The sequence below is a fragment of the Spea bombifrons genome, chromosome 12, assembly GCF_027358695.1.
Source record: "Spea bombifrons isolate aSpeBom1 chromosome 12, aSpeBom1.2.pri, whole genome shotgun sequence".
In the NCBI taxonomy this organism is placed as follows: Eukaryota; Metazoa; Chordata; class Amphibia; order Anura; family Pelobatidae; genus Spea; species Spea bombifrons.
This window is the reverse complement of record NC_071098.1, coordinates 24,358,576-24,372,029: the sequence shown is the minus strand read 5'-3', so window position 1 is coordinate 24,372,029 and position 13,454 is coordinate 24,358,576. Positions and strand designations below refer to the sequence as shown.

General features: G+C 40.3%; 1 protein-coding gene across 1 annotated transcript; it reads right to left on the bottom strand.

The window, feature by feature from the left end:
- Positions 1-2,106: 2,106 nt before the first annotated feature.
- On the bottom strand, positions 2,107-13,223 carry HSPBP1 (HSPA (Hsp70) binding protein 1). The gene is made up of 8 exons (XM_053452572.1): positions 13,050-13,223; positions 11,569-11,707; positions 8,975-9,158; positions 8,244-8,468; positions 7,396-7,551; positions 6,928-7,024; positions 6,194-6,305; positions 2,107-2,422 (listed from the first exon to the last, which is right to left on the bottom strand). The coding sequence occupies exons 2-8, from the start codon at positions 11,692-11,694 to the stop codon at positions 2,345-2,347; spliced, it is 978 nt and encodes a 325-aa protein (XP_053308547.1). The 5' UTR covers positions 11,695-11,707; positions 13,050-13,223; the 3' UTR covers positions 2,107-2,344.
- Between the last annotated feature and the right edge of the window lie 231 nt (positions 13,224-13,454).

Genomic DNA, 13,454 nt, shown 5'->3' with positions numbered 1-13,454 from the left:
TGTCCAGAAGAGGAACAGCTGAGATTCTGTGCAGAACCCTCAAACTCCCAGGCCTCTGGTAGAGGACCCGAGGTTGAGGAAGACACATATCACCTATAGGGGCGAGAAGGGATTTTTCTTCATATATATTACCTATTTTGCTGTGGTGGCAGACATCTACAAGGGTACTGAAGGAGTTAAGCTTAACTCTGGCCCAACCATTATTACTAATCTTTAAGGATTCTTTCGGCTCGGGCATAGTTCCATTAGATTGGCTCAAGGCAGATGTGCCCATATTTAAAAAGGGATCAAAATCTCAACCGGGCAATTACAGGCCAGTAAGCTTAACATCGGTAGTAGGGAAATTATTTGAAGGGTTGCTAAAGGTATACATTCAAGATCATATCTTGATCCATAATCAAATCAGTAAAACTCAACATGGATTTGTGAAAGACCGGTCTTGTCAAACCAACCTGTTAGCATTCTATGAAGAAGTTAGTAAAAATATAGACCTGGGGGTGGCTGTAGATGTGATTTATCTGGACTTTGCTAAGGCATTTGATACGGTCCCGCATAAAAGGCTACTCTATAAATTAACAGAAATAGGCTTAGGGGCAAATGTCTGTATGTGGATCAGAAATTGGCTAAAAGATAGAATGCAGAGGGTTGTTGTGAATGGATGTTTCTCAGCCTGTACGCAGGTATTAAGTGGAGTGCCTCAGGGGTCTGTCCTCGGTCCTTAATTTATTTATAAATGATCTCCCAAGCTGCATTGAGAGCCATGTCACAGTTTTTGCTGATGACACAAAATTAGGCCGGGTAATTCAGACTAATCTGGATGCTTCTTCTTTGCAGGAAGATTTAGACAGAGTTGGGGACCAGGCGTGCAAGTGGCAGATGAGGTTCAACATAAAGAAAAGCAAAGTTATGCATTATGGTAAAAATAATAAAAATGCGACCTATTCTATAAATGGAATATCCTTGGGGGAAACTACCAATGAGAAGGACTTAGGAATAACGGTTGACAACAGACTTGATCACAGTGCACAATGCCAGCAAGCAGCTGTGAGGACCAATAAGGTTTTGGCATGCATAAAAAGAGGTATTGATTCAAGGGGGAGGATATTATCTTGCCTCTTTACAGATCATTGGTGAGACCTCACCTTGAATATGCGGTACAATTCTGAGCACCGGTCGTTAGAAAGGACATTATGGAACTAGAAAAAGTGCTACGGAAATTAATAAGGGGTTTTGGGAGATACTAGTTATGAAGACAGACTAAAAAAGTTAAAATTATATACGCTAGAAAAACGACGTCTCAGAGGGGATATGATAACATTATACAAATATATATATTTATGATAATATTATATAAATATATGCAGGGCCAATATAAAGAGCTCTTCAGTGACCTGTTCATTAACAGAAATATACAAAGAACAAGAGGTCACCCTCTGAGACTGGAAGAGCGCAGGTTTCATAGACGACAAAGGAAGGGGTTCTTTACAGTGAGGACAATAAAGGTATGGAATTCACTTCCAAGGGAGGTGGTGTTATCCAATACATTAGATGCCTTCAAAAGGGGCCTCGATATTTTCTTAGAAAGGCATGACATACAGGGATATAAATAGAATAACATTAATATTTAAGAGCTTCTTGATCCAAGGATAAATCCAATTGCCTCTTGGAGTCAAGAAGGAATTTTTTCCCCCTGATGGCAGAATTCGAAGTAGCTTAATTAGGGGTTTTTTTGCCTTCTTTTGGATCAAGAATAGGAAGGTTAGGTAGAAGGGTTGAACTTGATGGACTTAGGTCTTTTTTCAACCTTACAAACTATGTTACTATGTTACAGGAATTACATTCTTCGTTTCACTAACCTAATATATTCTAGGCAAAGTTGCCACATACTTTTTTCCCCATAACAAACATTTAATCAGAATTTTTTTGTAACCTTTTATTGACATATTCGAAGATGCCAGCTGTACCTTAAATGAAAAAAAAATGAAGAACCAGAGCTTATTAGTGCGAGACGTTCTTCATCCCCGATAAGATCCGGTTTACATTTTTATAAATAGATTAATATAACATTCCTCCAAGGTGAATGAAGAACCATATTATATGCTCCTCTAAATCACCAGACCAAAAGTTTTATTTTACTATTGCAGAAAACTGTAAACAGGTAAAAAAAAAAAAAGTCAAGTGCATTTGATAAATACATATATTTATTAAAAAAAATATCTGAAACAAGAGATTCCACGAATCTAAGGTGAGCCACATTTCATCATCTCACAAACGGCATCCCCTCGTTAACTTTGCAATTTTGCCTCATCGTGAGGAAAGCTGTTCTGAGAATTGTGTTGTTTCTTCATCGGTCCATATTATGGTCTTCTGGAACATTCTGGAAACAGATCTTTAAGAGACGCTCACAATGTTCTAGCTCTTCCTGAAACAGAAAAAAACATATTCGTGAGGCAGCTCAGGATACGTTATGAAGCTCTTTTGAGTGGTGTTCAAAATTAATAATTTTATACAACTAGGACCTGTAATTCTGAGCTATCAAAATCGCCTACATACGCCAGTTACCCATGCCTGATGTTTTCTGCTGTTTGCCTCTTTTGTAATGTTACAAAACCTTATTCGCGTCACTGGCCACACTGACCATTATTTCCAAGACACATGATGGGGAAAAAATGGGAGAAAAGTGGCAGATGTGGTCACCTTAGTAATAGTAAAGTAAATGGTACAGGCGTCAACAGCCGATGATATCAAGATACTAGTTACATTTTACACCAGGAAATGGTGTCTGTCGGACGTCGGGCTTTGAGTCCTAGAGTCCCAGAAATACCAGGTGTGTTATGGGCAACCAAGACGTGTAGTACATGAGGTAACAATTCAGACATCGAGAAACAAAAGGTGACAAGGGGCCTGCTCAAACGAGCCAACAATCTATAAATTCAACTTGGTTTACATCGATAGGAAAATGTAATATATCCGTTATATTTTATCGGCAAACATTGAAAAAGATGTATAGTTACATAAGAGGTCTCTTCTTCCAAGGTCTTGGTGGCCCAACAAAAAAATGATCCAATAAAGACTCCATTTTCTCTTGGATCGATACGGCTCTATCCATTTTTCATCTACATGTAAACCAATTTCTAGGTTACGTTAAAGCAAGCCCATTGTCACCCTTTGTTTCTGGAAGTCCAAATTACTATGAAACTCGCTGCAAAATTTCGCTTTTAAAGTCAATTAATAATAATAATAAAAAGGCGTCCAATGAGCACATATTTGGGATCACTGATACCGGGGCATTCGGCATATCTTCGGTTCCTCCAGACTTACGGGGGTGGGGGCGGTAGATAAGATCTCGCAGAGCCCATACCAGCTCTTTCCGCATTAGTGACTTAACACTTGGGATTTAATTGCAGATTACAAGAAAGCATTTAGCTGGGTTCATGCAATTAACCATTTACATTTAAGAATACAAATCAATTGTAACAAGTTAATGAGTGGTTGGTAAGACTATACTCGTTCAAGGGTATAATTTAGTCGTGGAAAATTATCCATTCCGCATAGATTCCTTAATACATTACATCTCTGGGAAATCCACACAATTTAAGGTGCTTATAAAGAGACCTTTATTCAAGAGAGTACATCCCAATTCCCGTTTGAAAGATGCAGACAGAGCAGAGCGCCATAACATGACAGTTTACAGTATACATAAGAGCAAGGTCCTCAAAAGGAGTCAAGCTCACAAGAGCAGGGTCCTCAAGCAGCCAATCAGTGGTGGCAATGGCAGGACCACATGGGAGGCATTCTTCTGCAACTCTGGACCTGCAGCCTCTCCATAAGGTCAATATTTTTTAAAACCTTCTAAAGAACGCATATCAAAGTACCCCGAAATTACTTTAATCTGCATTCTTCTTTTAGTATCATTCTTGGACCACAGAAGAGCCCTGGAGCTGCAGCTTCTCAATAAGGTTAATGTTGGTGGAAGTGGACATGGCAGCCTGTTGGATGAAAGGAGGGGAAGAAAGCATGTGGCTAAAGCCATGACTGTGACAGTTCCCATTTATACGAGGAGCTTTACTTAGAGACGTAACTGTGTATTACGCAGGAACAATGTGACCCCTTTTTGCTGGATGAACACACCAGAGCTGGACCTCCATGAAGTATAGTTAGGTTGGTGGTTCAGCAAATAAGACTCAAAGGATTATTGTTTTTGTACAATACTGATTTTAACAGAAGTCACTCTGTCCCAACTAAAACAGTCACTCAAAATCTCTAAGCAGAAAGCTAAGCAGGGTTAGTAAATATATATGTATGCATGTGTGTGTCAGGGTAGGAAGGCATTCTTTATTCCTTACTTTTACATTTGAAGTTTTGCAGTTTTACCAACATTACGTTTACTACTGTCAAGCTACCATGCGACATGTCATATCACACGCACATCCAACCACAGTATGTGGGGGCTGCATTGCGGAGGTGTGTGTGGGCGGCAGTATGATGTCACAAGGCAACAAAACATCCATTTCCTCCAGGCACAGTGCTCTTTTGGACACTGTGCAAGCAAAGCTGCCAGCACTTTCAACAAACAGAACATTTAACAGAACAGCCAACAGCTGGGACATAAATATACCACATTCAGGACTGTTGGCACCTATAGTTTTGGCTAGCTATGAAATGAAATAAACGTAATGAAAACTTGTACTTACCAGCTGTTAACTGGTTGTGTTAACGTTATATTTACGCATATACAAAACAACAGTGGTGGGTTTTTTTGTTTTTGTAATCAACAATACTACAATAAGTAAGTTATTAACAGCTAACTATTAACCATTAACCGTTATGTTATTGCAGAAGTGTGGCTTACGTATGTATAAATCTGTCAAAGTGTTGAATATTTTTTTGAAAATATATTTCAAAAAATGTTTGCTGCTGTAATAACTTGTTGGGGGATATAACAGAAAAAAAATGGAAATATTTCACCTTTACATACAAATGTAAAAATAATATATAGCATGTAATCATTGTATATTTATACATTGTGAGGAGTTCCATTTAAATATCACGAATAGGACCCAAGAATGGATCTAACATAGTTATTTTGGGTTGATTGGAGGTCAGAGTAGGTTTTAGGTTCTTATCAGTTTTACCTTTTCAGGTTCTGATTTCAGCACTTGGATGCGCATGTCTGGTATTGCACATTTTGAGGCAGTAAAGGTGTTTTTCCATCTAGACAAATTATTAACGGCACCTTCAGTATATTAATCTTAATACAGTAGATCTGTCATTCTGTTCTTTCCTCTGAAGGTTTAATCACATAAAAACGCTTGTTTTATTATTTCTATGGCAACAACCTATCAGTGCTTGCTTTTGTGTCATGTGACAATTGAAAGTGTCCCCGAAGACAATTTTACATGACTTTTGTGAATGGTCTAGAAATGATATTTCTAATGCTGCCTTTAGTCATCAAAATTCAACAGAGTTAGTGGAACATCACCTTTAATTTTGTATCTTTTGTGTTCCCCTGACATTTCTGCTATCTAGTATTGTCTGAGTGCAGATCCTACTTTGTTTCAGCCAGTCTGGGATTTAATACTTTTTTTTTTTTAGCTGAGGTATCAGGCTGTGATCTTTGTACCTGTACATGAACTTACAGTGTAGAGAAGCTGCGAAAGCATATGAATGACAATTCAACCCCGTCTCATTCTCGGACCATTAATTCAGTCCAGGAGGACAGCGGGTGAACCAGCAGAGATACAGCACAAGCTGAGCTGGGATCAGACCAGACTGTGGGCATCGCTCACCAAGCTGCACACAAGCTCAACAAATACACATTCTATTCTTTGTTGGGTGTTTCTTATGATTTTAGTGGGACCTGCAGTGAAAGTTATCCAATGTCGGATGCATTTACACTGCAAATCTGGCTATGTATTTAGGTATACGCTTATGAAGATCCAAGCAGTTATGGTGTGGCCAAAAACACTGAATTTCGGATGACCTATTAGTTGAATCGTCCCTCAAGCTCTTCATTGCCTCCTTTTACTCACGTCCTTCCAGATGCATGCGTAACATCACATACACAGAGATCCAGACCAATATAATGCTTTGATGTATGCAACGTATAGCCCATAGATAATGGCTACCACAAGATTTGATGCATATGAAGTCCAAGTGTGGTCTTTAAAGAGTGTGGTCCAGCTTACCATACCTGAAACTCTTCCTGCTTCTGTACCATCTGACATCTCTCTTTAAGAAACTCCTCAAGAGCCAGCTCTGGAATCCGGCATTCCGTCACACCCCGTGGGTAATCTGTCACCAGGCTGAAAAATTAATTGGAATATTTACCACTTTAATAGAGACTTTTACAAAGGAAGGTTGATTTTATTTGACAGCAAGAAAGTACGCCTTTGTTATCTGCTTAGCGTAAAACTATATCCTATTGTCTTCAAATCTATAGCTTGTTGCTGCAAACTCCAGATCCCACCCAGACATTCAAAGACCCCATGGCAGCCTTAGCCACAAATATACAATTGTTAAAACGGCAACCAACTAGATATTTTTTATTATCTTAGAGGCCCTTCTAAATAATTAAACGTTTGCTGCACAAGGAAACTCTTTCCTCCAGCTTGGCATGTCTGAGGTCAAAGGGACCTCAAACAAGCACTGACTGACAGCCGATGGGAGCCATTCGTCCCATCTAGGTTGCCCATTTTACCTGCTTTAAAGAACTCTGACTAACCCACCTATATAAATATACATTCTTTATCTTCTGAATGATTAAGGAACCTCTGACATGATTGAAATCCATGTCCAGGGCCATATTTGCACTACAGGCAGGAACACAAGTTGCGTTCAGGTATCACTGAACATCTGAGAACAGGAACCATTGCCTGTAAAAACACATCAACAATTCCCATAACAAAGGAGAATGACTTTATTTACCTGCAGAGGGCACTTAAGACATGTTCGTGGAAAGGGCTGTGCTCCGTCCGAAGCAAGGAAACCAGCTGCTGTATCATTCCCATGGAGCATAAAGTGTCTGTAAAACCAGGAAAGATTTGCCATTAAGATCACGGTACTGGCATGGAGATTCCTGACCTATGCTTAATCACGAGGATTAAGTTCAATTAGAAGAGAGATGTTTGCGGATAAATGGAGTCTTATACCAACAAACCCTGGATAATATAGGGGGATGTAATTTCAGAGCTAAGGTGCTCTTTATCCTACAACATGGACCTTTCTCTGCGTTTTCAGACCTGGATGTTCCACCGATAATAGATTATTCCAGCCAAGTACCCCTACCACCACCCAGAGAGTTCCTAGGGTCATTATTCCTTTGTTGTCATCTCTCCACCTCTCATGCTCTATAAAAACGCAATAGTTTGGTCAAGCGCATGTATTGGCCTTTACCTTTCTGCTCTGGATGGCTCAGCAGTAAGTTCTGCAATAAGAAAGCAGACTTTACTTTCAGCTTCAATACATCGCTTTGCATGGCACGCATCAACACGGAGAAACCATCCATCTTCAGAAACTCCTGCAGGCCCGCGTCTTGTTCCCGCACCAAGCCTGGACAAAAGAGCACAAATCGTTGTGAAAATGCTGTTTCCATATCTAGCATACACTGTAATACTGGAAACAGGGAGGGCAGTAAACCTTGGTCCTTCTCCTGGATATAATTACACTTGAGCAAACATAAGGATGTCTTTTGATAGAAGAAAGCTTGCACTAGCTTGGGGCGGCCACAAAAAAAAGTTATACTCCAAAGAGACGTAGCTATGGAACATATTTCTTTAAAGAACGGCTCCTGAAGGCCGACATATGATCCAAAACATAGACAACATAAATATAACAGGCACCAGGCGTTCCTAAATTATATTCTACTACTAGAGTGGGTTTGTCTAATTAGACCGTACTCATTCTGTTATAGCGCCCAGTGTCTGGGTTCTTTAGAACGGGAATTACATTTCAAATTGAACAGGCGAAGAAAATCACAAGCAGGGTTCCCCGTTCTTGTGTTGCTGTTATTTCGGCTTCTTTCGCTGGCTGCTTCCCCGTCTCTAGTCTATCACAGGCGTCTCCAAACCTCTCTTTCAATGGGAGCCATTTATGATTATTTTATTAGAGCGACAATGGAAATCTTTTGAAAAACATAAATTTAAGGGATTGGAGAAAAAAAATCAACCACATACAGTGAACAGACGTTAAACACAGCTTCTCGATGTATTTGCGAACAGGTGTGATAAAGTATTGTTACTTACAAGAAATCGCAAACAGCGCCTTTACCCTGACCACTTCGTTTTTGTCAAGGTCCAACAGCTGTAAGAGTTTATCGACCGCTCCGAGGCTCAGCGCAGTCTCCTGGACAAACGGTACATTCTGACTGCAAATGCCGATTAGATCCGCAGCTCTCCAGCGGAGCTCGGCTTCTGGGCAATTCAGATAGCGACTCAACAGCAAGTGCATGCCTCCCAGCTTGCAGAAATCTGAGAGGAGAACGAAACGTTAAAGAGCAGAAGGTATAACCACGGCATAAAGCGTTTCATACAACGGGGAACACAAGAACTACCGTAAATCAACATAGAATTTAAGGGGGATTCAACCCATCTAGTAAAGAGAAAAAAAAACATATTAAACATAAACAATTGTAATGTTAAAAACATTCATGTTCACTCAGAAAGTGTATTAGTGAAAAATGTTTTATTTGTGCATCAAGATTTTCCCTTTATTTTTTTTTTTTAACTTTCCTAGGTTATATTCATTGCGATGCTTCAGCTTAAAGGTCTTTTAGTTGTTTTGTTGGTCTCAGTTGGTGAGAAAAGCCAAAGCAAGTCCGGGCTATAACAGAGCGTTCCTGGTTTTCTACCAGGTGGATCGTGAACAGCGGCCCTCCGACCATGCTTAATAGTAAAGATGCGCCAAATCCATTATGCTGATTGCCGTCCCTCTGATGTACTCTACAGGCAGATTGCTTACCTGCCGTCAGACTCACCTGCGGCATTGTCGAGGTTTTCACACAGGTCTGCCAGTAGCTCCAACGCTTGCTCTTTGCGCTCATCTCCATCCTCGCCGACTGTTTCGCTGGTCAGCTCCTGAATACAATCCTTCATCTGCTGAACCTCATCTGCTTGACCCGCAAAAGCTTTGCTCATTGCTTCCTGAAGCCATTGTCTCCGCTGAAACATGCAAAGAAACGAAACCGTGGTTTACAAAAAGAGTTGCCATTATATGCCCATCTGATGATGGCTCGGTGGAAGATCTGCCTTAATTTGTCGTATTAATGAAATGAGGAAATCCAGCCCTTACAAAAAAAATACTGCAGTTTTTCTGAAGTAATAATGCAGTTTTTTGGACATGAAAAAACTGCAATACTGCACTTTTACTGCAGTATTACTGCATTTGTACTTCACTGTACTGCAGTTGTACTGCAGTTATTTTTGTACGGAAGTACAAATGCAATAAAGCTGCAGCACATTGAATTACAACTGTAGGTTTGCAATATAAAACAAAAAAGTGCGGTAAATGTGCAGTAACACTGCAGTACAGTGAAGTACAAATACAGTAAAACTGCAGTAAAAGTGCAGTATTGCAGTTTTTTCATGTCCAAAAAACTGCAGTATTACTTCAGAAAAACTGCAGTAATTTTTTGTAAGGGAGAGAGGTCAAAACATACGTCCGTTCTACTTGTTGAGGAGAAAACCGTCATTCAGGGCTGAATTTCAACAGAAATGCCTTCCTGACACGGACTGTTTAAAGACACGCAAAATGTCGGGCGACAGAGGAGGGTCTGCGCAGCAGCTCTGGCGCTGCAGTTTTTCCATAAAGGTAAGTATTTTTTCAGGTTTAATGAATGCATATTAAAGTAGTAGATTAATATGCATTCATTGTTCAGGACGCATGCTGGGACGTTGGAGTTTTGCTTTATGGGAACTTATAGTAAAGCGTTTTTCTACATCCTATGCAGGAGAAAAGCAGACAGAGAGCTCATGGCATCAAGGATCCAGGGCATGAACAGCGAGAGCTCCGGGCACCTGTACGTATTCATGGGATCATCCACATTCTGTGAGCGTGTGTGAATGGAAAGTATCTCATGAAAATAATAGAGGTCAGGAATGATCAAGATCTAGAGAGAATGAACTAGCGATGTAGGATAGAACATACAAAGAGGAACGGAAACTAATTTAAACAGTCCGCTCCCTCTCTCTCTCTCTATAGTCCGCTCCCTCTCTCTCTCTTTTGCTTTAATGTAGGAGCTCACTCACACACATGAAAACACAACAAAAGCATATTACAGTTCTGTATAAAAACAGTAAAACCCAGCGCCTTTAGGGCTGCCGGCATAATAACGCAGGGATAAACTCGAGCCAGAAGATTGAAATGCCTCTGCAGGGCAAACCGTGATTCCCGCTCATCTGTTTAATATCTCGGAGAGCAGCAAACAGCTTGCCCTCTTTAACCGGCGCACATCTCTGCCGCATGTACCTAGCAATCTCAAACACAAATGGAAGATAAGCAGCTCTTATAGACTGACTTCAAGCCAAGCGGGTTCTAGCTAAATCTTCACGAATAATCGGGAGGGCTTTTTGGTTTAAAAGAGGGCTTTGCAACCTAAAATATTATTAATAAACTCTATAGCATACCTCCCAATCGTCCTGGTTTTCATGAGATATCCAAAGATTTAATAGTTTTACAGGAGGGACTGCACAAATTGTAGATAATAACTAGAACTAAAAGCACATAAAATATTGCAAGTGTTCTATTCCTACACTGTATACGGGCTGACAGTAAGCTTCCATCTTCAATAAAGAATATCAGAAGGATGAAACTGTCCACGTGATATCACTGCCAACGTCTTTGGTGGATATCAGAGAAAATATAAACCTAAATAACTAAATATTACAAGTGATAGGCGGCTTTCAGTGCTGGATTTAGTGATGGATTTATGTGGCTGTTCCCCTTCTGGTGCTTTACTGTCTGAAGCAAGAGAGACAACGAAAAATACAGAAGGCAAATGGATAAGGCGCAAAAAGCCCAGTAAAACATAATTCCTGTTTAAATTCCAAATGGACGTTGGCCAAAAATAGGTATTAGTTTAATACCCATTTTGGCAAGCGTCCTCAACTGACATCCTAATGCAGACATGATTAATATTTAGAAATTGCTAGATGTAACCTTGGAACAAAAGGTCTAACGCAGCCATTTAGAAGGCCCATACCAAAAGGGTACCCCCGTCCATCACTCCATAAGAAGAGCTTATTAGTTTTGAGGACACAAGCACACATTAACTTTAGCTAGAAATGTTTGATGTAGGACTAAAACCATGGAAATAGAGAGTTTTACACAATTTCAGGCAACGAATGGGAGTTCTACTGAGCATGTGCAAAAAAGCATACCGCAGTACACTTCCTGCTTTCAGCAGACGCAACTGGGGGAGGAGTTAAGCGAGACAGAAAAACTCCAATAACTAAAGAATGGCTGCATTCATCTTCATGCAGCAAATTGCATTGTAGCCCACACAAAACGGGCCTAGAGTGGGCTTTTATGAGTTCACAGCACAATACGCCAGCGTGTTCAAGGCTGATTTACCTCTTCTGACATCGACTCCACTTGGTTTGTGACACCGGATTCTGTTCCAGCCTCTATGGCCATGTGAAGCAGACCCTGGAGATTTTGCGGGTGCTGCCTTCTACCTTCATGCCCTCCATCTGCCATGTTAACGAGTAATCTGCCATGTAATAATAATAATCAACAGTTAAATCCAAGCAGTAAAGAATTTATCAACTTTAGGTATTAAGAAGCAGGGAATTGTAGGATATAACTGTGCTTTTGGGACACATTTATTTATTGATTGCCACCCCTGGATTGTTGATTTTAGCATACATGGTGCTACTACTGTTTATTTATATATATGACGTTATAAGGAGAGGACTGGCGGGGAGGGGGGTCCAAAATTCCAGTGTTAGGGGGTTACATTGGTCCAGCCTTCTCCGACAGACAGGCGGCCTAAGTGATCATGTAGCTATGTGGTCCCGCAGTGACAGCGTGGTGGCTTACACCATGTGAGAGCAGAAGGAAGGATGGGGGGCAGACATGGAAGGTAACTGAATGTTTCTGAGTGTGGTGGGTGGGGGAGAGCGTGCATTAAACGGATTAGGTGGGGACACGGCTGTACTTGTCCCAGGTCCTAAAGGTGCCAGCCCTCCCTTGGGCATGTTGTATTAACTGGGTAGTCTGCAGAAAACTGTTACAAGTGGTCTTAGCAACTAACAAAGCGATCATTCCCTTATTGTACATCGCTGCGTAATACGCGTCAGACACATTTAATGAGACACTAAATAAAATCAGTATGATGGGCTGTTAAAGGGTTAATATTTAAAGTCAGCTCATTTAGAATGTTCCCTAATATGGTAATATGGATCAACAAATAATAATTGGTTGCTATAGTGAAAAAAAAAAACTTTTTACATTTTTTCCCCAAATCCCTTCTGATGAAATTTGTGACCCATGAGGCCAGCGTAGGACACATGAATTCCTATAGCAATCATGTAACACAGGTATTGCCAGCTGGTACTCTAAAGGACTAAAGAAACAAACACATATTTAAATATGATAATCTATTTAGCTAAATAGAATTTAATAATTTATCAGAAAAAAAGGTTTTCAGACAGAACTACAATTCCCAGAATCCCTTGCGATGTGTACCATATCCGGGTGACAGCATATGCGCAGTTCTACAGCATGGCTTTCCCAGAGGGGTGTTTCTCATAAAGACTTGTAACGTGGTGCGCCGTATCTTACAAAACCACAGATTTTAAATAATTACAGTGATTATATAGCTATGTCCCAAAAATACCAGCAATTATTAACCATAAATATTGTATAATAAGCAAGTATTACAGCTGCTTTGTTGACAAACAGAACGCAAACAGAATACAAAGTGTAACAATCTGCTGCTACAAACCTGCCGTATATACTGGAATATAAGGTAAATCGCTATAACATACTCCAATGCAAGATATACAAACATACCGGATACCACAGTACAAGAAATAGTTAATTGGCGGTACCTGGTGTGTGGTACAGATGGCGGTTACAGCAATGTCTGCCTTCTACAGCCACTAGCAGGGAGCTGCCTCTCTCCACACAGTAATTCTGTTCTTCTACTTCTCCCCACCTGACCCTGTATACTATATAATGTGTCTGAGTCTCCAGCTACTTCCAGAATCTTCTTCCGTCTTCCGATTCACATAGCTCTCCAGCGCACTATTCACTTCTATGTGCATTGCTCCCCCTGCCGGTCCATCTAAGAACAGCATCCTTATCCCCATGATGAGTGGGTTTGTAATAGAGAATGATTTGAAGGAATTTCAGGTTGGGAAAAAATAGATATTTGACAATAAAAAATACAAATGAATATAATCTAAAACAAGGATGTTTTCTATTAAAGGGATACTCCAGCCATGATATGCATT

Bases quoted from the DNA above. Each gene is read 5' to 3' on its own strand.
- HSPBP1 (XM_053452572.1), bottom strand. From the start codon at position 11,694: ATGGCAGATGGAGGGCATGAAGGTAGAAGGCAGCACCCGCAAAATCTC. The intron at 6,306-6,927 runs GTAAATAAAGTC...TTAATTTTTCAG, and splicing joins GTCTTAAGTGCCCTCTGCAG to CCTGGTGACAGATTACCCAC. The intron at 2,423-6,193 runs GTATGGTAAGCT...TTTCTGTTTCAG, and splicing joins AGAAGCAGGAAGAGTTTCAG to GAAGAGCTAGAACATTGTGA.